The sequence below is a fragment of the Ovis aries genome, chromosome 1 (genome assembly GCF_016772045.2).
Source record: "Ovis aries strain OAR_USU_Benz2616 breed Rambouillet chromosome 1, ARS-UI_Ramb_v3.0, whole genome shotgun sequence".
NCBI lineage: Eukaryota > Metazoa > Chordata > Mammalia > Artiodactyla > Bovidae > Ovis > Ovis aries.
In genome coordinates, this window is record NC_056054.1 from 220,833,510 (window position 1) to 220,861,337 (window position 27,828).

The 27,828-nt window shown below is 39.2% G+C and overlaps 1 protein-coding gene across 3 annotated transcripts in view; it reads left to right on the forward strand.

The window, feature by feature from the left end:
• Positions 1 to 6,622, forward strand: part of ZBBX (zinc finger B-box domain containing) — a 122,266-nt gene extending 115,644 nt beyond the window's left edge. For all 3 annotated transcript variants that reach the window (XM_012099993.5, XM_012100010.5, XM_004003191.6), the window contains exons 20-21: positions 4,441 to 4,579; positions 6,344 to 6,622. In XM_012099993.5, coding sequence (XP_011955383.3) covers positions 4,441 to 4,579; positions 6,344 to 6,470 — 266 coding nt within the window. In that variant the 3' untranslated portion in view covers positions 6,471 to 6,622. The remainder of the gene's footprint in view (positions 1 to 4,440; positions 4,580 to 6,343) is intronic.
• Positions 6,623 to 27,828: the final 21,206 nt, after the last annotated feature.

Consider the following 27,828-nt stretch of genomic DNA (forward strand, 5'->3'; position numbering starts at 1 on the left):
AGCCTCATTTGTTTTAAACTCATTCTGACTTGTTTGAGTGTTTGTGGTCCTTAAGTTCCTTTGGCAGTCCTATGCTTGTACAAGTCTGCAGGTACTCAGCTGAGTAATTAAAGACAGAGAACTTTTTCTTAAATAAGAAAGAATAAAAATCTACCTGATACTGGTACAAACTACAGTATGAAGTAAAATAGTGAGGCAGTGGTTTCCCGAGTAATTAGAAGGTTGACCATCAAGTAAGATATTAAACTGTAAAATGGCTAGTCAGAATTATAGTCAGTTAATTAGCTAGATAACCCTTGTAAAGACAGTCAGGTGAAACTGAATTAGAATGGCAATATTTTTGCTTTAGAGTATCTTGGAATTTTAGGGAAAAAAAATTGAGCGACACGTAAAAATGAAAGTCAACATATTAAAAACATTCTGATGTAGGAATATGAAGCCATTCAATGAGTCGTAATAATCACTGTTTGTTCTTATATGAACTGTTGCTCCATTTAATCTTCATAGCTATCCTGTTGGTAGATGGGTGAGGAAGTGGTACTTTTGGTCTCCCCTGTGTGGCTACAGTAACTGAGAATCTGGATGGTGCCGTGACTACCTCCCCTGGGTGCCCAGAGGCACCCACGCACAAACCCAGGCAGGTCTGCCCCACGTTCCTTTGTCTGACCACCAGACCTGCGTGCCACTTAAATAATTTGAGATCCTTCCTTCAGATCACTATTGTGATCACTTGAGAGGCAGAAGGTGTTGGGCAGAGTGAAGGCAAAGGAAAGAAGGGTTGAAGGATAAATGAGGCAAGACAGTGGAGGAGGGGAAACAGGCTGGTGGGTTGGGCGTGGGCTCACAGTTTGCAGGGGGAGGGTCCTGATGGTCATGTCTCCTGAATATTGGGATGTCTTACGTATGCATATCTAGTCCTTTAGAAGTGTGCTTGTTTTTGTTGTTGGTGGTGAATTATTTACTGGGAAATTGCCTGTATGCTTTGTTTCTGTTCCTTGAAAGGGGTTAACCTGTCATTTGGTCCTTCCTTTCCTCTTTACTCCATTTCTTTATTCATGTGTGTTTATTTCCCTGTAGAATAAAGTTTTATGTATGTGTTTTAAGCAACCCACGTTTTAGAAATACACTGTGGAACTTTGTATATAGTCAATTTTCCCTCTTTGCCATTCTTTATTATTGCATTTAAGAGATTCTTCAGTGATCAGAGAACATACACATATCCCATTTATTCCAGGGATAGGAAAGATTTAACTTCAACCCACTCTCAACAATCAGCTGATTTGACAGTTATAAAGTAAAATCTCCAATGGAAATATCAATACAATCTTCCCTGGTCCCATGTGAGAAAACTCAGAACACTTGGGTTTTTGTATGGTTGACCTTTTAGGTTTTAACACTAACCTGCAGTAGGGTTTTTGTTAGAGTTTTATTTTTTTCTGCCTTGAAAGTCAAGTGATATCACCTCTGCTCCTGTTAACCAAAATTAAATAACTGCTCCTATTAATTCTGAAATAAAATTTTGAGACTGAATAATTATACAAAAATAGTCCCATTCTGTTTGTATAATTTGAATTAGCTTTGTATTCCTTCAGTTAGGACTTGAAAGACTAACCTCTCCTGGTGGGATTCCTTAGATCTAAGCATCACCATTGGGTTAGCCCTGTGGTTCTACCAGTTACAAATCCTGAGCTGACTACTTTCCCACGGGTAACATTCTCTTTCATGGGGTATGTAAAGGGACCTTGTATACCTGTTTTGATTCACCTTGTGGGTGGGTGGGGGAACACCTCCTTGTGGAGAAGATAATAGCCTAATGCTAAATAATTAGATTCTGGAACATAGTGATTTATGAATGTGGTGAGCTGAAAGAGCTCAGGTTGAGTTCCAATTCTTCTACTTGTAGTTGTGTGAACATTTATTGGTCCCTAGCGGGCCGTCAATTTCCTAATCTCCAATAAGTGGGATGGGACAAAAATTTTCCCTAAGGAATCTTTTGTTTTTCTCAGAAGTAATCTTATAGAGAATTTCCAAACATAAACGAGACCAGTGAAAGCTGTCTTGCTTGCTTTGGGGTGGTGGGAGCAGAAGCCTCAACCCTCAGCCTGCTGGATTTCTCCACGTATTGTCATTGTGAATGCTCTGAATTTCTAAGGACACTTTCTGTTATAAATGTATTGATGTCTACCTTCAGTTCAGTCGCTCAGTCCTGTCTGACTCTTTGTGACCGCATGGACTGCAGCATGCCAGGTCTCCTTGTCCATCACCAACTCCCAGAGTTTACTCAAACTCATGTCCATTGGGTTGGTGACGCCATCCAACCATCTCATCCTATGTGGTATCCTTCTCCTCCTGCCTTCAATCTTTCCCAGCATCAGGGTCTTTTCAAATGAGTTAGTTCTTCACATCAGGTCACCAAAGTATTGAAGTTTCAGCTTCATCATCAATCCTTCCAGTGAATATTCAGGACTGATTTCCTTTAGAGTTGACTGGTTGGATCTCCTTGGAGTAAGGGACTCTCAAGAGTCTTCTGTAACACCACAGTTCAAAAGCAACAATTCTTCGGTGCTCAGCTTTCTTTATAGTCCAACTCTCACATCCATACATGACTACTGAAAAAACCATAGCTTTGACTAGATGGACCATTGTTAGCAAAGTAAATGTCTTTGCTTTTTAATATGCTGTCTAGGTTGGTCATAACTTTTCCTCCAAGGAGTAAGCATCTTTTTATTTCATGGCTGCAGTCACGTGGTTTTGGAGCCCAAGAAAATAAAGTCTGTCACTGTTCCCACTGTTTCCCTGTCTATTTGCCATGAGGTGATGGGACCAGATGCCATGATCTTAGTTATCTTGCAGGAGGGATATTCTATTTTTTTTTATTTAAATTTTATTTTTTTACTTTGAAATACTGTATTGGTTTTGCCATACAAGGAGGGATATTCTAAGTTCATTTTTGTAGGGGAATCTCTGCTTGCTCGCAAACTTCAAGTTAATACTAACCACCCCCAATTATCTTCAGTCAGGGGTTTAACACATGCAGGCTGGTGTTTGGTCTTTCTGATCCTGTCACTTTCATTAAAGTGAAGGGAGGAATGCATGCTAAGTCGCTTCAATCGTGTCTGACTCTTTGAGACCCTGTGGACTGTAGCTGGCCAGGCTCTTCTGTCCAAAGGTTTCTCTAAGCAAGAGTACTGGAGTGGGTTGTCATGCCCTCCTCTAGGAGATCTTCCCCACCCTGGGACTGAACTCCCCTCTCTTACATCTCCTGCATTGGCAGGCAGGTTCTTTCCCACTCCCACCACCTGAGTAACCCCAGGAATAACAGCCAGTACTTTTAATAGTTTTAAAAGTCACCATAGCATAACCTCTTGTAGAAGTTAGATGGCTCTGACAACAGTATGTCTAGTGTAATAATCATATTTACTTCTATACTTGATATTTTGGTAGTTCATGTAAGGAAGGTATTGTTTACACATTTGCTTATTGAACTTGCACTATTTGTCCTTACTCAAGCTGAATTAGGAGAAGGCAATGGCAACCCACTCCAGTACTCTTGCCTGAAAAAAACCCATGGTTGGAGGAGCCTGGTAGGCTGCGGTCCATGGGGCTGCTAAGAGTTGGACACGACTGAGCATCTTCACTTTGACTTTTCACTTTCATGCATTGGAGAAGGAAATGGCAACCCACTCCAGTTTTCTTGCCTGGAGAATCCTAGGGACGGAGGAGCCTGGTGGGCCGCCGACTATGGGGTCATATAAATTTGGACACTACTGAAGCGACTTAGCAGCAGCAGCAGAAGGCTGAATCACAGGCCAACTTCAGGAAAAAGAAGATTTAAGGCTGTTCCCCTTTCACATACACATGGTTATTATCTACCCAAATAAAGCAAGGCAGTCTAAAAGAAAGAGTAGCTTTTCCAAAACTAACCTTTGCCTCAGACTGTGTGGGGGCAAACCTTTTATTTCTTAGAAGACAAAAAGATATAATAAAGTGTTTAACATTCAGGCAAGTTGAGAAGTTGCACAATATCGTAAGTTTAAAAAAGATTGCTTGTATTTCCTTGGAACTTTGTAAATTTGCAGAGCATTTGTCACTTAAGTATAGTGTATGTTAAAAATCAATGTGGCTAGGAGAAATAAGTCAGACTGCTGCTTAGTTGCTAAGTCGTGTCCAACTCCTTTGAGACCACATGGACTGTAGCCCACCAGGCTCCTCTGTCCATGGAATTTTCCAGGCAAGAATACTGGAGTGTGTTGTCATTTCCTACTCCAGGAAGTGAACCCCAGTCTCTTGCGTCTCCTGCATTGCAGGCAGATTCTTTACACCTGGGAAGCCCCTATCCTTGTACTGCTTGAAGTTTACTGAGTAAACTTTCAGCACCATATGCTCTGTATTTGTTTCTTGAATTTATGTGTTGACAATGCATGAAATAAAATATTTCAGATCCTTCAGAAAAACTTTACAGCCTAACCTCAGAAGAGTTACCAGCCTTCAACAACCATTTGCTGAATATAAGTCAGACTACCCTAGATTTCCTTAAGACCTCATGTGCGAGGGGTCTCTGTGGATTTCAGGAACAGAGGTAAGTTAAATATGCTGCTTATATGTACAAAGAGTGCATTGTAAAATTTTTGACAACCCCCAACTAGTTACCTTTACTACACAGATATTGTCCTCATGTGTATACTTATATGGCTATTCTTTATAAAATGTTTAAGTGCTTTGCTAACCAAATATCAGGATTTAGTGAAAGGCTTATGAAGTTGTTGCTTTAATATGAAGAGATAATTCTCTGCTGCACAATGTGTGTCAGGAAAATGGAAAGACATTTGGAATTTAATAATCCTTCAGTATTTCTTCTTATATTGAAAAACACTTGCCTTACTTGTCTTCATTAACTTACTGAATTTCAATACTTTGCATTCATAGACTCTTACTCAACGTGAATAAAGTTTTTAGAATAAAATATTGAGAAGTCTCCTTTTTGAAATCAAGTCTAGATTGTTAATGATGTCATTTTAATCTGTATGACTTCATTCTTCCCTTACACAGGATAAGAGCATTTAGAAATGGTGATCAGTTTATAAGGAACATTGATAAAACTAATAAATCTTCAGGAAAGTAGTCTATCATGTCAAGGTGTTATGGTCTCCTAGAATTCCCTGCAAAAGGAAGAGTGATTCTTCTAAACAGACTGAGAAAAAAGTGAAATAAAATCCCCTTGAATTGTAAATCCCTTTGATTTGTTGAAGTCTAATATTGTAGTAAAAAGGAATCAAAAGTTCATATTCTGTCTTTCTGAAGGAGAAAATAATTTATCTGTGGTCCAAGGATTTTTCCATTTCTAATACCACTTACATTTTTTTTAAAGGGATCAGTATAAAGTTGCTGTTATTTTCCCTAAAAATAAACCAAAGTTACTAAACCAACTTCATAAAAAAGACATTTAGGACTAAATATAAAGGGATTATATTAATAGAATAAAGCATAATTCTTTAAAATTAAAAATTTCATGAAAAAGTTATTACCTTGTCCTTCTTTTCTCTATTTAGACCAGTGAAAGGTTGTTTTTTTTTGGTTTGTTTGTTTGTTTTTAATCACATTTAAGATCTAAACTGGACCACTGACAAGACTTTACGAAATGCTGGTTTAGCTTGTTTGGGGCATAAAATCCAAAGAAGAGTTCTATCCATCACAGGGTGAAATATTTTATATTATTTAGTAGTGTACATGGGCTGAAATTTTTAATAACTTGGATGAAAATATTTGAACTATGAGGACTCCTCTCTGTGCCCCCATACTACTTCTTACCCCAAGCCCCACACAGCAACACACTAGGGTTTCCATGAGTTCCTTTTCACCATAAGATGCAACAAAGTAAAAGAACTACATAGTTGCTGTCATTAATTTTGGCTTTGGCATATCTAGACTGGCTATCCACATGGTCCTAATTTACTGTATACAAAGGAAGTGATTAATCTGGCAGCTTATTCACTGGGATTCTGTTAAACAACCAAGGTAATGATGAATGTTCTTAACAAGAACCTGGAGGCTCTGCATTTCTGAAGTACCTTCTGAGGTATCATCAATGAAAGATGCAACAGGAGACCATGAAATCTCTCCTTGGTTCCACTGTGGCTTTATCTCTTGAGAGAGGGAGAATGATGAGAATCACAGAGGCTTGGTTTATTGGGCACATTGGGAGTTATGGTCTCAGTCTGAAACAGCCTCCCTCATGTCTGCCTGCCTCCAATTACTTCAGTGTGTGTAGTATTGATCAGAAGATAAATGGAGAGTTGAAACCTGGTTCTGTATATTGTGTATTGATCTTTTAATGTATTTCCAGCTCTTCTGAAAAGGATACTGGAATCCAGTCTTTGCTGACAGTTTCTGAAAGCAGTACGGATGAGGAGGAGGAAGATTTTTTTGACAAGCAACATGTCATTACACTCCCATGGTCAAAGAGTACCTAGTGATCATTCATTACTTTTCCCATTTTGTACCCAGAGTAAAGCAAACCTGAAAAAAATTATCAAGTGATTACCTGTCCGGGTGATAGGGATTTTTGATTATTGTCTCTGATATTTCAAGGTTTACAGACTAATAAAAATTAGTGAAATTATAAGTTTAAGGACTTTTTCTTCCAGATTGCAGATTATATTAGTAACATTCAATGAAATTTAAAAAATAAGTTGTAACTGTGTCTCTAAGAACTTATCAGAAGGTAGTACTATTGCAGGAAGGTAGTACTGTTGCAGGAAGGGGGACCCCTTCCAGGGCCTGAAACTGGGCTCTTGTCTAACACTTGGAAATGAATTGTCTGAGGAGACACATGTGCTGACAAAGCAAGAGATTTTTTTTTGGAAAGGGCACTCAGGTGGAGAACAGTAGGGTAAGGGAACCCAGGAGAACTGCCCTGCCATGTGGCTTGCAGTCTTGGGTTTTATGGTGATAAGATTAGTTTTCGGGTGGTCTTTGGTCAATCATTTTAATTCAGAGTCTTTCCTGGTGGTGCACGCATGGCTCAGCCAAGATGAATACTAGTGAGAGGGATTCTGGGAAGTGGACGGACACATGATGTCTCCTTTTGACCTTTCCCAAACTCTTGCGGTTGTTGGTGGCTTATTAGTTCCGTATTCCTTATCAGGATCTCCTGTCATAAAACAACTCATGCAAATGGTTACTATGGTGCCCGGCCAGGGTGGGCAGTTTCAATCAGTGTGCTTCCCCTAACAGTACATGATTATCTTTTTAAAATTAATTTATTTTTATTGAAGTATAGTTGGTAAACAATATTATATGTTAGTACATGCTTATCTTTAAAGTAATATTTAATTGTTAAATTATATTTTAAATAATTATATCACCAATGTACATTTGATGGCCTAGTTATACTTGACAGTGTCACTGAGACTGGAATCCATTTTTTACTTTGATGAGTTTTTTCCTTCTTGTTGGTGTTTTTGACATTTACAGGTGTTTTGGTAGCATCAAAAGTTGCTGCTAGAAGAGAAAAAGAGGACCTGAAATAAAATGAACATGATACTTGCCATTCTCTGTTATGGTAAAACAGTGGAAAGATCCCTTAATTATCTAATTTTGGGAGGGCCAGTGTGATGGTTCATTTTGTGTAGCAACTTGGCCAGGCTAAAGTACTCAGATATTGGTCACACTTTATTTTAGATCTTTCTATAAATGTGTTTTTCAGGTGAGATTAACATTTAAATCAACAGACTTTGAGTAGAGCAGATTACTGTCCATAGTAGACTGAGGTCCTCTAAGGAAGAGAGAATTCTGTCTTCAGACTGCCTTCAGGTGAAGCCACCCTTCCCTGGTCCCAAGCCTAGCTGTCCGCCCTGTAGATTTTGAATTTGGTAGCCATCACAACTGGTTCTGTTTCTATGCAGAAGTACAAACTGTGTTTCCCTGACTAGTACAAACACAGTCAGTATGGAGGATTGTTGTGATAGGTTAAAAAAAACCCCAAACTACATTTCAAAGTGTTTTGCTAGTCCTGAGTGCTAGTGGACCCTGGGGTGGTTTGTATTCAAGGTTTCACATAATTTTATAATGAAAGAGCTTCAAAAGGGACAGAAGATGAAAGGAGGATAGTTTTATGGGTGTCACTTTGCAAAGTCTTTGGACAGTTTCTCCTTAAGGCATTTGTTGACTTACCAGAGAAACATCCCTACAGGTTGGCATAACCATTATGTCATCACCACAGCATAGTCATATCTCAGGATTCAAACTCTTTTTAATCTGGATAGTATTATAAGATTCTAAATTCTGAGATTCTGGGTAGACCCCATATAGACTGATGGTTGCCTAGTATAAATCTATCTTTGATACTTTTTTCATGGCATAATAAATTGTACTGGCATTTGTACACACCATCTACTTACAGGGTAGAAAAGGACGATACAGAGACCTGTCAGCATTTCTATGTCTTTTAGCATACAAATGCCATTTATAAAAAGTGATTTACATAAGTGAACACGAAGTAATCAGGAAAGCCAATTATACTATCAGAATATAATTTTTCAAAAGAAATAACTAAGAATGTGAGTCCTCAGTATTGTTATTGTTCCGTTAGCACTTCTTCCACCACAATCCCAAAGAGAGACAACAGAGTCACCCTTGAATCTCTATCATTTGTGTCAAAAGCCCTTGTGGTGTCTTACCCTGAGGCTGAATTTTAGTATCTGTAGTTAAAACGGGGATTTCCTCTTCACCTGTTCAGATAGGAAGAGCTTCACCTGTTCAGATTTCCTCTTCACCTGTTCAGATTTTTCTTTTCAGTGTGTCTGCTCAGGTTTAAAGTTTCTCGGCTTTTCTTCTCCTCCTTTGCTCTAAGACATCTTCCTTTCCCTTTTGATGAAAAAGAAAATTGTTTCTCTGGGTACAATTTGTAAAACTCTACTTTTTTTTTTCCTCAGATGAAATGGTAAGAGATGTTATCCTATTCTCATTAGGAAAGTAGGCCCACTACTGTTCCTTCTGTGTATTCAATCATGGCTTGAATCTTTTATTAACAAGCTCAGAAGGAGATTTTATAATATTCTATTACTTTTTATAATGTAAGAATTTTGAAGTCAAAATTAAGATGATAATTAGTTGTCATTGGTGCGTTTCTGGCCAGAATTTGAAATAAGGAATGAACCATTGACTTTGTCATTTGACTTCTAATATTACATTGAAATTAAACATGAGGGTCCTCTGGGGCCGAGCAGACCCCCTTCTGCCTTTATTTGCTTTCCATAACCACACATTTAGAAAAGTTCCTAATTCATTCGTCATTAGTCTAATGAGGAAATAAAAAAACTAAATAAGATTAGAACCTTTGCCTGAAGCAACTTCAGTGTGTTCTCTCATCTTGGAGATCAAGCTTAAAATCATTGTTAACGGTATGAGCCTAGTTCTCTCTGTGGAATTGAGAGAGTTACAGACTTTCTAGAAGAATCACAACCATATCCCCAATTCTAGAGTTAGTACAGTGTGCCTCTGGAAACTCCTGGACAAGTGATAACATAATTTTACATGCATATTGGGATTTAGCAATTTATATTCAGACTTGCCTTTGGTGTACAGCCAGGGTAAATCTTGTAATTTTAAAATTCTGGCCATACACATGATGGAAACAAAATTAAATTATAGTTGATAATTTAATATGTCTTTTGATACTCGTTGAAGTCATCCATATTTGTTGCACTCTGAACGTATCACACAACGCAGGCCAGTCCATGCTTAAGACCACTTCATTCTGTGTTTTATACAGGAGGGGCAAGAAAATTTTTCCTTGAACAGATGACATACACAATGGCTCCATCTCTATAATAAGGCACTGAAATATTTTAAATAATGCCTTGATTCAGAAAAACCAGTTCTCTTTGTCCCTATGATTCAGTTGTTGGAAAGATCTTGAGCAATGCTTATCTCATCTTGACCTTGGCCACAAGCCTTTTTCTCATCTCCAACGTCTGAAAATGTACCTTCTCAAGAGACTCTTAACTTCTATCTAAATTGATTCCCATTATTCATTTTATTCCTTCTCATAGTGTCCTACTTTTTCCTCTGTAACAGTGATAATTTTTAATTTATCTGTGTTTTTTTTTTAATGTATATCTCTCAACTAGATGATACAGTTCAACAGAGCATGGAGTTTACCTGTTTTGTTCACCACTCTAAGTTTGGCCCCTATCTTACGCCTGGCTGAGACTGAGTGGTCATTAGTAATGAATGGATGAATGAAAGAAAAAATGTGCAGGATCCAGCTGATAAGCTGCCTCAATCCCTAACTTTTCCCAAGGAAAGACAGCATAGTATATATAGTGGGAGAAACACAGCTTATCAGGTTACACTGTTTACTAGATGACAGATCACTTAGTTGAATGTTCCTTTCTGAACTGGAGGAAAAGATACTCACTGGCTTGACGTAGCTCAAAAGATGATGTGAGTATAAAATGTATTGAGTGCAGAAGCCCTTTGGGAACTAGAAAGTACTGTGCCATGCTAATTGTCATGATTTCTCATGTGTTTACCCTACGTCCATTGAATATACAGACAAATTAACGGGTGGGTTAATTAGTGAATTTAGGGCCAAGTTGACATAAATGACCTATAAAAATCACTCAGTATCAAAAATGAAGACTGCATGAGTGAGTCGGACAATTAGATTGAATATTGTATAAAGCTGGCATTAATGTTGAAATCTAAATATCTAAATTAATTTAATTACAAATATTTCTGAAACATTATTCTCTGTGTTTATAGATTTCTTCTATCATGTGTAAATTCAGAGTTTTTAAATATTAAAATTGCACTGGTACTTTATAAACACTGTGCATCATACTTCCAGAAAGGAGAAATTTTGAAAACATACTATTTATACCTCCCCAAATCTGTTTTTATAGAGCATTCTGTTTCATCATAATTTTCATCACTGGTTATTTATTACTAGCCACATTTGCATGAAAACAATCTTTATTTCCTCACAGTTCATCTGTGCCTGTAGTTTATCCCCCACCTAAGTCATAATTCTTTGTTAGTGACACCCTGATTGTTTGCTGGGTAAATGATTATGATGTTGCAAACAGGATTATGGCTTTAGCTGGGGAATAACCAGCAGGCATAGACGAACTTTAAGGAAATAAAGATCCTCCTCTTTTAATGCAAATGTCTTTCATAGTTAAGGAAAAGGAGAGAATGTTCTTAATGTTCTCCATGAGGTGACAGTTATGTTTAAAATGAAAAGATTTAATTGATTGATGGGATTATCTTCTGTTTCTTTTTTTCTTTTCAGATATATATACAGTACAATAACATTTATGAAAATGTAGGTATGAAAGGGCTCTTTTTACACCCTTATTTCTGCCAGAAGGAAGCAATAGGTGAATTGTTTTCTATTCAGAAACAAATACACATTATTCTACATACAAATGCTTAGCAAACTTTCTAGGAGGGAAATGTATTTCATCCCTATTTATAATTACCATGAAATTAAAAGACGCTTACTCCTTGGAAGTAAAGTTATGACCAACCTAGATAGCATATTCAAAAGCAGAGACATTACTTTGCCGACTAAGGTCCATCTAGTCAAGGCTATGTTTTTTCCTGTGGTCATGTATGGATGTGAGAGTTGGACTGTGAAGAAGGCTGAGCACCGAAGAATTGATGGTTTTGAACTGCGGTATTGGAGAAGACTCTTGAGGGTAACTTAGACTGCAAGGAGATCCAACCAGTCCATTCTGAAGGAGATCAACCCTGGGATTTCTTTGGAAGGAAGGATGCTAAAGCTGAAATTCCAGTACTTTGGCCACCTCATACGAAGAGTTGACTCACTGGAAAAGACTCTGATGCTGGGAGGAATTGAGGGCAGGAGGAGAAGGGGACAACAAAGGATGAGATGGCTGGATGGCATCACGGACTCGATGGACGCGAGTTTGAGTGAACTCCGAAGAGATTGGTGATGGACAGGGAGGCCTGGCATGCTGCGATTCATGGGGTCACAAAGAGTCGGACACGACTGAATGACTGAACTGAACTGAACTGAACCGAACTGAACCTTATATATTCTAAATAACTCTGAAAGAGATGTTTTAAGGTAAGTTTTGATATAATTTCACATTATTTAGGTAATTGTCATACTTTTATTGGATAAGGTTTTGTCTTTGTTTATGCAAAAGACCAGAGTTCTTTGACAGCTTCTATACTTCTATACGAAATCAAATCTCTTATGATTATACAGTGGAAGTGAGAAATAGATTTAAGGGACTAGATCCGATAGATTAGAGTGCCTGATGAACTATGGATGGAGGTTCGTGACATTGTACAGGAGACAGGGATCAAGACCATCCCCATGGAAAAGAAATGCAAAAAAGCAAAATGGCTGTCTGGGGAGGCCTTACAAATAGTTGTGAAAAGAAGAGAAGCGAAAAGCAAAGGAGAAAAGGAAAGATATAAGCATCTGAATGCAGAATTCCAAAGAATAGCAAGAAGAGATAAGAAAGCCTTCCTCAGTGATCAATGCAAAGAAATAGAGGAAAACAACAGAATGGGAAAGACTAGAGATTTCTTCAAGAAAATTAGAGATACCACGGGAACATTTCATGCAAAGATGGGCTCGATAAAGAACAGAAATGGTATGGACCTAACAGAAGCAGAAGACATTAAGAAGAGGTGGCAAGAATACACAGAAGTGTACAAAAAAGATCTTCATGACCAAGATAATCACGATGGTGTTATCACTCACCTAAAGCCAGACATCCTGGAATGTCAAGTCAAGTGGGCCTTAGAAAGCATCACTACAAACAAAGCTAGTGGAGGTGATGGCATTCCAGTGGAGTTATTTCAAATCCTGAAAGATGATGCTGTCAAAGTTCTGCACTCAATATGCCAGCAAATTTGGAAAACTCAGCAGTGGCCACAGGACTGGAAAAGGTCAGTTTTCCTTCCAATCCCAAAGAAAGGCAATGCCAAAGAATGCTCACACTATCGCAGAATTGCACTCATCTCACACGCTAGTAAAGTAATGTTCAAAATTCTCCAAGCCAGGCTTCAGCAATATGTGAACCGTGAACTTCCAGATGTTCAAGCTGGTTTTAGAAAAGGCAGAGGAACCAGAGATCAAATTGCTAACATCCGCTGGATCATGGAAAAAGCAAGAGAATTCCAGAAAAATATCTATTTGTGCTTTATTGACTATGCCAAAGCCTTTGACTGTGTGGATCCCAATAAATTGTGGAAAATTCTGAAAAAGATGGGAATACCAAACCACCTGACCTGCCTCTTGAGAAACCTATATGCAGTTCAGGAAGCAAGAGTTAGAACTGGACATGGAACAACAGACTGTTTCCAAATAGGAAAAGGAGTACATCAAGGCTGTATATTGTCATCCTGCTTATTTAACTTCTATGCAGAGTACATCATGAGAAATGCTGGACTGGAAGAAACACAAGCTTGAATCTAGACTTCTGGGAGAAATATCAATAACCTCAGATATGCAGATGACACTACCCTTATGGCAGAAAGTGAAGAGGAACTCAAAAGCCTCTTGATGAAATTGAAAGTGGAGAGTGAAAAAGTAGGCTTAAAGCTCAACATTCAGAAAACGTAGATCATGGCATCTGGTCCCATCACTTCATGGGAAATAGATGGAGAAACAGTGGAAACAGTGTCAGACCTTATTTTTGAGGGCTCCAAAATCACTGCAGATGGCGACTGCAGGCATGAAATTAAAAGACGCTTACCCCTTGGAAGAAAAGTTACGACCAACCTAGATAGCATATTGAAAAGCAGAGACATTACTTTGCCAGCAAAGGTCTGTCTAGTCAAGGCTATGGTTTTTCCTGTGGTCATGTATGGGTGTGAGAGTTGGGCTGTGAAGAAAGCTGAGCGCCGAAGAATTGGTGCTTTTGATCTGTGGTGTTGGAGAAGACTCTTGAGAGTCCCTTGGACTGCACGGAGATCTAACCAATCCATTCTGAAGGAGATCAACCTTGGGATTTCTTTGGAAGGAATGATGCTAAAGGTGAAACTCCAGTGCTTTGGCCATCTCATGTGAAGAGTTGACTCATTGGAAGAGATTCTGATGCTGGCAGGGATTGGGGGCAGGAGGAGAAGGGGACGACAGAGGATCAGATGGCTGGATGGCGTCATTGACTTGATAGACATGAGTCTGAGTGAACTCTCGGAGTTGGTGATGGACAGGGAGGCCTCGCGTGCTGTGATTCATGGGGTCGTAAAGAGTTGGACACGACTAAGTTACTGAACTGAACTGATACTTAACAAATGAAAGTTGCAAGTGGAAGCATGAGACAAACAGATGCACATTTTCGTTTTCAAAATTAATCATCACATCTACTTTCTCCTCTAACCTCTATGCCATAGCTCTGGAAGAATATCTTGTAAGTTAGACTACTGAATCTGTTAGGATTTTAACTTTATATTACAGGAAATATCAAAGAACAGCGGAATAGCATGGTATTTACTTCCTTGTATGTAAAGTCTGGGATTAGACAGTCAAGAGTTCATCAGGGAGATGCATCTCGATGGGTTTTTTCTATCCTCAAAGTCCCCTCATCCTAGGAGATGGCAATTTTTAGCCATCGCCAGCTGAGTTTGAGGCAACTAGAAGCAGGACAGTGGGGAGAGCAAGATAGGCGCTTCCTCAATGAGGCAGCTTCCTTGAAACTAGTCTCTCTGGAAATCTCACACAAAACTTCTGCTTATATCTTATTGGCCAGAACTTAGCCACGTCTAGATGCAAGGTAGCTTAGAAATGTAGCTGCTTAAGTGGTTGTGTTGCTGCTCAGAATAAAACTGGGGTCGTGTCACTGGGGAAGATGGAGAGAGCAGATACTGAGGCAACTGGCCTCTCTGTCACAGAATGCTATTCTCATTCTTGATCCACAGCTTCATGCTCTCAGAATATATGGATTTTACATTAATGTGATTTGAAAATACATGATAGAAACCAACCTTTTGAGAATTAAATCACTCAAATTTAAGACACACAGACTTAAATCACTCAATTTCTTATAGAAACCATACTTTTTTTAGTCTGAAAGACATACTGGAATTACACAAACAGAGACGTCATCATTATTCAGCTTCAAGTTTTCACCTTAGGACTTCTTGAAACACATTCTACATCTCTTTAAAGTTCAGTCTTTGGGCTGGTGCCCAAATCCAATCTGCTTTGGCAAAGACTCAGTGCACTCTGTTAAAAATACTGTGATAGGAAATATTTGTCTCAAATGAATGTTCCAGTAGTAGGCTATTTTGAAACCTATGATGGAACTTTTCCTAAGAATACACTGAGAACAAATATAAAATGATTTCTTCTTATAGGACTGTTGAATATTTGTACAATGGAGCCAGAGATTACAGATGCTCTCAGAGATAAAGCCTCAAGGTTATGTTCCCATAGGGCACGGCTGAAATCCTTTAGAATACATATGAAATGAGAGATTAATTGCTTTTAAACTGAGTTCTGGGGACTCTTAGTGTTTCTTGATCTGGTTGGGGAGTATAAGTGGGATTGAGTTGCCCAACAAAAGCATCTGTAGTTGGATATTTTTTATATGAACGGGTTCTTTGTAAGACTAAAGAAAGGATTCTGTGAGAAAATTTAGAAATCATTGGTCTAGTGTCTGGGAAGAACTCTGAACGCCCTTTCAGGCTGGTATTCTGGGATTTATGTTGTCACGGAATATTAGATGTTAAGATACATGACTGGATTTATATGTCTTTGGTTTAAGACTAGACTCTAGAGAACTATGGAGGGAAGACAGTTTCTCCTGCTCAATTTATTGGAAAGTATTCAAACATTGGAGAAGGAAATGCCAACCCACTCCAATATTCTTGCCTGGAGAATTCCATGGACAAGAGGACCCTGTCAGACTCCAGTCTGTGGGGTCGCCAGAGTCGGACACAACTTGGTGACTAAACAGCAATCCAAACATTATCCAACCTTAGTCAGCTGCCTGTATTGCTAACTGACTTCTAGTTAAATTTTTTTTTCTTCATACACAAAGTGAAAGAAAGTGAAAGTGAAGTTGCTCAGTCGTGTCTGACTCTTCACGACCCATGGACTGTAGCCCACCAAGCTCCTCCGTCCATGGGATTCTCCAGGCAAGAATACTGGAGTGAGTTGCCATTTCCCTCTCCAGGGGATCTCCATGACCCAGGGATCGAACCCAGGTCTCCCACATTGCAGGCAGACACTTTAACCTCTGCACCACCAGGGAAGCCCATACACAAAAGCCCACTCAAAATACTGAAAGCAAAATGGGCTTATTTTAATGAGAAGTGGACTTGTGTGGAAATCCAAGAACAGGAACTGTAGAAGAGTTGACCTCACAGGGACTTAGACTTGGACTTGAGACAGTTCTCTTTCCACATAGTTGCGGACGCTCATGGGTCCCTGATTTGAGGTGGGGGGGAGGGGAGTGGCAGGGAGGGGGGCGCACATTAGGTTTGTTTCTCCCTCCTGATTGGCTTCTTACTTTCTTTCTTGCTTTCTGCTTATGCCCAAGGATTTACTTTATTAATGTTCGTTCAGACCTCTCACTCTTCTCACAGCCTCCCTCAGCCCTATTCAGACAGCTAACAGTTTCAGTCTTTTGAGTTGGTTTTTCAATTCTAAATCTAGAGAGAGAAGCTAGATTGGTCCAGTTTATATTTTCAAACCAGGTAATGTGATTGCTTAGGGAAGGCCCTGGGCTGGGTCAGGCTCAGACAATTGTTTCCAGACCAGGGAGCGGAGTGGAGAAAGGGAAGGACAGCTTGTTATAAAAGAGGGCCTCTGCACTCAACAGGCCCAGGGCAATGATTTAAGGCTGTTTTGAAAAGAGAAGTGAGTCTGCTATGCCACAGACCTCCCTGAAAGGCCCTCAGGGAAGGAATGCAAAGAGAGGAGGTTTGTAGGACAGTTGTAAAAATATTGGAGTGGATGTGAGGAGAGGGACAGTAAAGGGGAGGGAATGGCGGGCTGGTGGCAGGTCAGGATCCTGATGTATGGGAACGGTGCAGGCAGGTACCTTGTCTCAGACAGCAGCAACCTGCCATACAGGGGCTCTTCTTACCTCCAGGACATGTTCCCAAACATGACCAGAGTATAAATATTACTCTATTCTCAGATAGCCATTACTGAAATTGAGTAACCTGGACCTTCGGTCTAAGTTTTTTTCCCTGATGTCCTCATCACAACACTTTTTCATTTCCAGGACTGATCTACTTGACAACTATGAAGTGAAATTTCACACCAAATTCTCCTTGGGGCACAGTATTCTCTGGAGGCCCCAGTGGACTCTCAACAGCAATGTTACAAATGTGGCAGGTGCCCCCCCTTGGCTTGCCTGCCATCCAGAGCCAGATGAGTCTGACAGCCTGTCTCACACAGAGTCCCCTTTATTGGTTTTTGAAATAGTCCCATTTTGTTCTTTAGAGAGGAGGAACGAAACCTCAACCAGATGCTTGTGATTGAAATAAGGGATAACGATGATAGAACTTTTACCAAGGATATGTCTCCTCCTGCTATCAGATAAATACCAAGGTGAAAATGAGCTGTTTAGCCACAAACAAACATTGCACTAGGGGTAAATGGTTTATTTTCCAAGTTTGAAACAATCATACTTTGACAGCATCACTCTCAAGATTTTAGGTTTATTATTAGATCATTAAAAACACATTTATTTGGTATTAGTGGAACATAGTTCATTGCACAGTTACATAAAAGATAGATTTGACATTAAGCTAGTTAAAAGGTCTCAATTTAATTTTTCATATTTCTAAAAATATTTCCTACCTTTTCATGAATTAAAGTATCTGACTCACAGAGACTTCTTTAAATGAATAAAATTTTATTTTTCTATAAATAAGAATGATAGATTGTAATTGTACCAAATGGTCAATTTTTTTTTTTAATTTTATGGTGTCTTCTGTTCTAGAAATAGAAACGCTTCAGTTTCTCAACTAGATATAGAGAAATTATTCTGCTTGATTCTACAACACCAGTGAATGTAAATGGTACTTCAGAAGAAGTGTTTTTGCATTTTCTTAATGGAATCCCAACTGTACAAAATTTAAATTGAGCGTAAGCAATTTTTTTTTTTTCCTGGAATGAATACCCATTTCAATACTCACCACAGATTTAGTAGGAGATTTGTTAATAAAGGGGCTTCCCTGATATCTCAGTTGGTAAAGAAACCGCCTGCAATGCAGGAGACCCTGGTTCAATTCCTGTGTCAGGAAGTACTGCTGGAGAAGGGTTAGGCTACCCACTCCAGTATTCTTGGGCTTTCCTTGTGGCTCAGCTGGTAAGAAATCTGCCTGCAATGCGAGAGACCTGGGTTGATCCCTGGGTTGGGAAGATACCCTGGAGAAGGGAAAAGCTACCCACTCCAGTATTCTGGCCTGTGAGGCTGCAAAGAGTCGGACGACTCCATGACTTTCACTTTGTTAATAATGGAGATAGGATTCCTATCTCTTGTTCAACTCAAAAAGTTCCTTTTAGAGAGGGGACAGCATATTGTTATGACTTCCACTGAAAAAGAGACTTCTTTGAACCCGTATCCTCATGAGCCATTCCCCTCATAATCACTTTTGCTGTCTCTATAGTAAAATTTCTCAAAAATGGTATCAGTGCCTCATCTCCTGTGTTCTCTTTGACCCATGAAATCAGGCTTTTGTTCTCACCACCTAATCATAGTGTTCTTGTCAATAACAACCTTCATTTCTCTCAGAGCTCACCTTAGCCTCTCAGCATCATTTGATGTGGTTGACTCCTTCATCCTCTTTGAAACTCTTCTTCACATTATCATTGGGGACACCACAGTCTCATGAGTTTTTTTTTTTTTTTTTTAAATCTTAGTGACTGTGCCTTTATAGCGTTGTCTGAAATTCCTTTTACTTTTCTCAGCATCTGAATATCATGGATATTTCCTGACATATAGGGGAAGAATCTTGTGGCCTCCTGCATCTATATTTTTAAAAAGTCATCCTTTCCATTCTGAAACACATAATTTCACCTTAAAAATCATCCCTTAACTCTGAATTAGGATACTGGCAGGTCCAAAAGAGAAATGTTGATTTTTCTTTGCAAACTGGCTCCTCCTTCACTCTTATTTTTCAGTGACAGCACTGTTCACCTAATTGCTCAAGCTAAAGATACTAGGAGTCACCTTTGAATCTTCCTTTTCTTTTCAAGCATTAACCCATTCTACAGTAACTTCTGTTAATTCTGTCTTGAAATATGCCCTGAAAATTCCCCATCCAACTACTTCCTCCGTCATTCCCACCCAATCCACTCCTCTCACACTGGACCCAATAGCTTGACTTCATAAAACAGCCAGCATTATCTTTCAGAAGTGAAGATTAGATCACATTGTCTCCTCAGCTCAAGCCCCTCTTTGCATTACAGTTAGAACTAAAGCCAAAGTTTCCCAATGTCCACCAACGCTTCATAAAATCAGGCACATGCCTCACTCTACAGCCTCATGGCCTACCCTTCCTTGAGCTCCCTGTGCTCTGAGCTGTTATTTAAACTCAAAAAGGTGCTAGCTTTAGGACCACTATACTTACTCTTCCATCTGTGACACCCGCCCCGCCCCCACCTGCCCCCGCCCCTGCAACCTGATCCTTGCAAAGTTTCCCCTTTCAGTTCAGATCTCATCTCAATGATCAGTCAGAGAAGTTAGTTTCTGTTGCTGCTGCTTGGTCCCTCAGTCTTGTCTGACTCTCTACGGCCCCATGGACTGTAGCCCGCTAGGCTTGTCCACCCGTGGAATTTTCCAGGCAAGAATACTGGAGTGGGTTGTCATTTCCTGCTCTAGAGGATCTTCCCAGCCCAGAAACTGAACCTGTGTTTCATATCTCCTGCACTGGCAGGTGGTTTCTTTACCACTAGTGCCTCGTAGGAAGCCCAGAGAAGTTCCACTGGTCTCTTTATATAAAGGGGCCACATATGTCTTCACTCTACCGTCTTATATACTAAATGTTTTTCCTATTATACAGAATGTAAGTTCCCTGAAAGCTGTCTCATTCATAACTGTGTCACTAGTGTGTGTCTGGCACAGAGAACATTAATTGGTTAATATCATCATTGATGAATACTGATTGAATTAAAGATTTTTTTTCTTGGCAAAGATCTGTAGATAGGGGTTGAGAAGAAATTTTCTATTGCGACTTTCTAACATACATTGAGCATTATAATGTGAACATTTTCATTGCCTTACAACAAAGATACCTGGTAAGTATTACCAATATTCCCTATTTCACATATGAAAAAATAGACTCTCAGGATGATTAAATAATGTGCCTAGGCTACTGAGCTGGTAAGTGAGGGTGTTGGATTGCAAATATAGGCCTTCCCATTCTGGAAGTCTATACTTGCCAACGTGTACAATACTTCCTTTCTACTTTTTTCCACTTTTGTGAACTTTTAAAAGAGAGTGTACTATTGATTTATGGAACAGATCTTAATTTCAGGTGCTGGGATTGGATTTTTCATAGTAAAATATTTGAATGTAGCTTTATTATAGTTTAATTCTTTAAAATGTGTGTTCTTGAAAAACAACAGCAACAAAATCTCAATTGCCTTCAATAGATCTTGGCTGAATAAAATATCAATAGCAAAATTTAGATGTGTGGAAATATTTATACTCTTGGCATCACAGTGGTCATTTTTCTCCTAAAGGTTGTGTGTGTAGTTTTGCCAGTGGTAAAATGTGGTTGGCAGGGGAGCTAAAGCTAGTGTCTGGCTTTTTTTGTCCTTTTTAGGCTCAGGTACTACTTGCATCATCAGATTTCCTAGTATTCCTGACCACAAAACAATTCTGTGAGGTACCTCATTTATATCAGTAGTCAGTATTAGTCACTTAATAAACATTTTTGACAATCCATTATGTGCTAGGCCCTGAAGTAGGCTCTGGGGCTAAATGAATAAAGTATGAATCCTGCCTCAAGGAATTTGTGGTCTGATCCAGAGGATAGACACATGAATAATTGCACTAATGAATGTAGATTGACCTCACCTCTCTGAGATTTGTGTTAAGGACGTCTTCACAGATGAAGTGATCTTCAATTTGGGTCTTGAGAATGATTTAGATGTTGTCATCTCAGCCAAGACAGTTGGGTGGAGGTTGAAAACATTCTTGGTAAAATTTATGTGACAGAAATATCCCTCCTAGAGAAGGCATCAATTGCCTTTTGGGGTTTCTCATTAATAAGTTCAGTAATTATCATTTAGTTATGTATTCAGATAATTTATAGCTTGAAGATGGAAGGTTCTGCATTTCCATGTACTAAGGTTATCTTAAGGTTTGATATCAGGTATCAGTATATTCTCTAAGCCCTAGGGATTTGATATTCTGCCCTAAAGGAACAGGAAACAATAGAATCTATTTTCCAATTTATACATTAAGTACTGATGACAGTATGGAAAAAAAGCAAGGGGGACCTCCACTTATTCATGGGGACAAGATGAAGGCAGTCATATATGGCAGCATAGCAGAACAGCAAGGCACTGAATTGTCTGCTCAAATTACTGCAAAAACAGATATCACCAGGGAACTTTAGCTGTCTTCCTTTTTCTTTTTTTTAACTTTATGGAAGATGGGAAGCAGTATCTGTACTATTTGTTGAGATATTTATTCCCTGCACTGTCATATGCAACTGAGATTCAACACAGATGAAAATATTTTATGTAAATATGTTTGAAACTCTGCTCCATGAAACACTGGTAGTCCTAAGAAGACCGCTCAGGGTGGATTACGCATGGGCAGGGTTGCAACCCCTACCTGAGTTTCAGTGCAAATACTCGACTTCTGTCTTTTCTCTATCACTAAAAAAGTATAAGATTTTTCTCCACTGAAGATTTCTCATCTAAAATATTTAAACAACACTGTTCTAAGTGCTCTCTGATGAGAAAGAAGCCCTTCTTATGACTGCTATTCTAATTGAGTGGAATAGTACCTTGTACATACTTAGAGCAGCATAATGCACAAATCCCTAAGATGGACTGCTGAGCACCTTGTTTTGGAAAAACTCAGCTTGACTCAGAAGCTGAGTCATTGTTCTAATGATGTACTTTTATCAATTGAAGAAGCACTTTAACTCTGTAGCCTCTGGTTCTACTGAAAGGAGTTTAAGCAATAACCTCTTAATGTGTAAAGTGACTCTACAGCCTGTTTTTATTCACTTCTAGTTGTAAGAAGCTGAAGAAATAAGAGATTTTTAAAAGTCTTTTCATTTAAGTGATATCCAATATCAGAGGGGTTTTTTTTTTTTCTTTTTTCTTTTCTACTTTTAGAGTCTTTGAAAGTGTTTTGGAAATACACCTGAAGATATTGGAAGAGTCCAGGACCTAGATCGGAATCATATTTCCTCTGTGGGACAGGCACTGGAGCTCAGGGAAGGTATCTTATCCATCTATAGGCAAAGAGAATGAGCCAGTCTTATGCAGACACACGGGAAATAAAAGGAGACAAATAGCTGAGCTCCTGCCGACCCCTGGTATTTAGGATGGTAAATGGAGTAAGATGAAGGCGGAATGACAGCAAGAGAAGATCCAGGATGTTGAACAGATCATCAGAATACAGGGCTCAGCAGCAATGGGATACATGGAGGCTTGATCAGAGAATTAGATGGAGTGCATTTCTTACCTTGAGGTCTCCGGAATATGGTAGAAGAGGTCCCTGAAGAAGCTCCAGGGAGTTTGTGAATCCTATGAAATTGTAAACTTGCATAAGTTTGTACTCTGGAAAGAGTCCATGGTGTTCTTCAGAGTTTTACAATAATCTATATATGAACATGTTTCACGATTTCCGGATGGTCCCCAAGGGCAGATTAGATTAAGGTAAAGGTAGACTTGATGATGAGGTGTCTGAATAACAGTCTGCTTAAGTCAGCCTACCAAAAAGGTTAGCTGGCCCCTGCTTTGAGAGAGAGAGAGGGAATTAGGCGAAGTATAACTGTCTTTCCTGAAGGTTCTCCCTCTAGCCAGAATTCAGGAAATTAACCGAGTGCCATTCACAGCTCATCAGGGGAGATCTGAATGGTTCCTCCTTTCCAGTATGCAGCATCTACAGAAACACAGGACTTAAGTTCTCTCCTGTGGTCATCAAACGCTTATTTAGTGCCTACAATATATTTGATCCTGTGTAGGCATATAATGGATTTTAGCTCTTGTGAAACTTATATTCTAGTAGAATAGATAAGATAGTAAGTAATTATATATAGATTGTTGTTAGAGATATTAAGAAATAAGCAGAGTGCTGAGACTGTTAGTTTGGACAGACTAAGTTATGCAGCAATAGCAAACAAACATCCAAAAATGAGTGGCTAGTTCACTGAGGCTTTACACTGTCATTTGAAGAGCAGGCTGATGATATTGCTTCCGTTATCAGTTAGTATAGCATACGGAAAGAGAATGAGGTAACCAGACCCTCCTCTTTAAACTTTTAATCAGAAGTGACACGTCACCTACATACAGATTTCTTTGGTTGAAGAAAGATAAAGAGTGAATCATCATTCATCATCATCTGGTCACCCAGTCATATCTGACTCTTTGCAGTCCTCCAGGCTTCTCTGTCCATGGGATTTCCCAGGCAAGAATAGTAGAGTGGGTTGCCATTTCCTTCTTCAGGGGATCTTCCTGACCCAGGAATTGAACCTGAGTCTTCCATAATGCAGGCAGATTCTTTACCATCTGAGCCACTAGGGAAGCCCCCTATGATTATATATTTATATATTTGATCTATTATATGTTTAATCTATACCATAAATTTTCTCAAATATATATTTTTGGTTGGGGTTAAAACTACCTAGCTACCTACAATGATTTTTAACTTTTATAAACTATGAAATTAGACTGATTTGAAATTCACACCATTTTGTGGTTTGATATCATTCTGTGATTTGATATCACTCAGAAGTGATACCCATCATATCTGCAGAACAGTAAGGCCTTTAAGTATGCCAGTTGATCCAAAATATATTGAATTAAACAAACATAAATCAATTTGCTTATGAGAAATCTGAAAATAATATAGTGAATGTCTTCAATTGATTTGCATTGGAATGTGATAGCTGGTTAATTCAGAGGCTTACTGGGTGACCAATCTAGCCCTGAGGTGGAGATAATGGACTGCTAATTGCATGCATTTGACTCTGTTAATTTCCTGTTTCCCACCCACTTTGTTCCCTCCCGTTGGCATGTCTGCCAAAGCAGATCAACCTGAGTTGCTGGATAAAGGTAAAGAGCTTAAGGCATTAAAATCTCCAGTCATTTCCCTCTCATAAACTGCTAAATATTTTTTTATTTTAGTTCTTCATAAAAGAAACATTGGAACAATTAGCTATCATAGCGAAATCTTTCTCTTTTAATGCCATATAGTTTACATGGAGCCCTTAGTAATAAGGATACAAGTTGGATCATGGGAATAACTAAGAACACATTTAGCAAAAAAAACAGAAGTTATGAAGTCTCAAGGGCTGTAAATACTTGAACTTGGACCAAGAAAAACATAAAATAATGATTTAAAGGCAGATATCTTGCCTGAATTTTCAAGTTGACCAGTAGGTTATAAGGGGCATTTGGTCATTAATCATACTTCTGACAGAGGAGAAAGAGTGTTAATAGAAAGTTAAGAGCAAGGATTGACCTGAATAATGGAAACTTGAAGACCAGAAAGGTTAAGTAACTTGCCCAAAGTCATAGAGCAAGTTAGAATCAGAGCTGGAACTAAATTTTAACTCTGGATTCTTATACAAAATCTCTTCCAGAATTTATGACTTATGATTTCCTAGTATATTTCTCCCAGGAAAAAATCCATTTGGTTTTTACTCCTTTACTGAAAAAAACTATTTATTGAGGACCTACTGTGTTTGGAGTTGTGAATCAATACGCTCTTGACTTCAAGAGGTTTACATACGAGGAAGGTTGGGAGGATAGTACAGAGTAGTGGTGAACTCAAGCAGAATGCCAGGTATGGGTGTGGAGTGAGAAGTCTAAGGGGAAGGCCGTGTTAGGGGTGGAGAGTTAGTCTAAGTAGATGATTGTTAGGTTAAGTAAAAAGGAAATGGGACCTACTCTGGATGACAAGCACCTTCCTGTAAGATTTCAAAAGGTGTCCTCTTTGAGAAGTTACAGCCCAGTGGGCACATAGCTTGAATAATGGATAGAGGACTGGGTTTCAGCCCCAATTACTCCCTGTGCCTAACTTCTTATGTCAGGCACAGTCACCACAGCATAAGAAGAAGGATGTTCCATGCCTCGAGATCATACGAGGAAAAACTATATGACCTTTCATCTGTGAGGGCATTATTAATTTAAAAGAAATGGGACAAATCCTACACCTTTCTCCTAGTCTTTCTCTTCCTAACTCTTAACTCTCTGATCGGTCTAAATGCCAGAGAATGATACTTTGTATTGCTTATAATATACCTTAATTTACATAAAATAATATTCTGGGCTGTAAAAGTGTATTTATTACAAGTTTTGAATCTTGGCTCTACCAGTTACTTGTTAGCTATGTGAAACAGGGCAAGTTCAGTTCAGTTCAGTCTCTCAGTCACGTTCGACATTTTGTGAACCTATAGAGTGCAGCACGCCATGCTTCTCTGTCCATCGCCACTTCTAGAGCTTGCTCAAACTCATGTCGGTGATACCATCCCCATGTCATCCTCTGTCATCCCCTTCTCCTCCCGCCTTCAATCTTTCCCAGGATCAGGGTCTTTTCCAATGAGTCAGTTCTTCCAATCAGGTAGCCAAACTATTAAGCAAGTTACTTTTGTCCCATAAAATGCAGATAAAGCATGCAGTAAGATTCTTCTGCAATTTTTGTGAGTGCTTAAAGAGTAATAATATCTAGTGTGTGCATCCTCAGTTGTGTCCAACTCTTTGTGATCCCATCAGACTGTAGCCCACCAGGCTTTTCTGTCCATGGAATTTTCTAGGCAAGAATATTGGAGTGGTAAAATGGTATTTACCATTTTCTCTTCCAGGGGCTCTTCTGACGCAGGTTTGGAGCCCACATCTCCTACATCTCCTGCATTGGCAAGTGGATTTTTTACTACTGAGTCACCTGGGAATCCCAATAATATCCAGAGTGCTCCTCAAAGTGCTTGGCATTGAGGACGTGTGCTAAGTCACTTCAGTTATGTCTGACTTTTTGTGACTCTATGGCCTGTAACCCACCAGGATCCTCTGTCCATGGAATTTTCTAGGGAGGAATAGTGGAATCAGTTACCATGCCTCCTCCACAGGATCTTCCTGACCCAGGGATCGAACCCGCATTTCTTAGGTCACTTGCATTTGGACAGGTGGATTCTTTATCACTAGCGCCACCTGGCATATAGTAAATTGTGCATAATGTTAAGTACTAACATCACTTTTGATTGAGGTAATGATTCTGTAAAGTCAGCAAAAGTACATGGATATTCCATTTAACACATGATCCGCATATCATTCAAGCGCTCACTCCCAGCTAATATCTCTATGATCACGGGTTGTGTAAGCTCAGCACCCTTCTAACAAGGTGTTTGTGGTCTTCACGGCTTGCACTGCATGGTTGCCTTGGCGCCTCACTCTACTCTTGAAGAGGACTCTCTCTCACTGAGTCACCCCTTCTCCCTCTGCATCCCCTACTATTTACCATCAACTATCAGTATAATGTAACTATATTACGTTTTAGTGTAATAGAACTTCCTCTGAAATTTGAAAAATTTGGTGAGTAATCAAATTGGACCTTATACTACTGCACAATTGTACTCATCTCACATGCTAGCAAAGTAATGCTCAAAATTCTCCAGGCCAGGCTTCAGCAATACATGAACCATGAACTTCCAGATGTTCAAGCTGGATTTAGAAAAAGCAGAGGAACAAGAGATCAAATTGCCAGCATCTGCTGGATCATCAAAAAGCAAGAGAGTTCCAGAAAAACATCTATTTCTGCTTTATTGACTATGCCAAAGCCTTTGACTATGTGGATCCCAATAAACTGTGGAAAATTCTGAAAGAGATGGGCATACCAGACCACCTGACCTGCTTCTTGAGAAATCTGTATGCAGGTCAGGAAGCAACAATTAGAAGTGGACATGGAACTACAGACTGGTTCAAATAGGGAAAGGAGTACATCAAGGCTGTATATTTTCACAATGCTTATTCAAATTATATGCACAGAACATCATGAGAAACGCTGGGCTGGATGATGTACAAGCTGGAATCAAGATTGCTGGGAGAAATATCAGTAACTTCAGATATGCAGATGACACCACCCTTATGGCAGAAAGTGAAGAAGAACTAAAGAGCCTCTTGATGAAAGTGAAAGTGGAGAGTGAAAAAGTTGGCTTAAAACTCAACATTCAGAAAACTAAGATCATGGCATCTGATCCCATAACTTCATGGCAAATAGATGGCAAAACAGTGGATACGGTGTGAGGCTTTGTTTTTTTGGGCTCCAGAATCACTACAGATGGTGACTGCAGCCATGAAATTAAAAGAAGTTTACTCCTTGGAAGGAAAGTTATGACCAACCTAGATATCATATTGAAAAGCAGAGACATTACTTTGCCAACAAAGATCCATCTAGTCAAAGCTATGGTTTTTCCAGTGGTCATGTATGGATGTGAGTTGGAGTGTAAAGAAAGCTGAGCACCGAAGAATTGATGCTTTTGAACTGTGGTGTTGGAGAAGACTCTTGAGAGTCCCTTGGACTGCAAGGAGATCCAACCAGTCCATCCTAAGGAAGATCAGTCTTGGTGTTCACTGTAAGGAACTATCAGTATAGTATAACTTTATTAATGTATTACTCTTTAGTGTAATAGAACTTC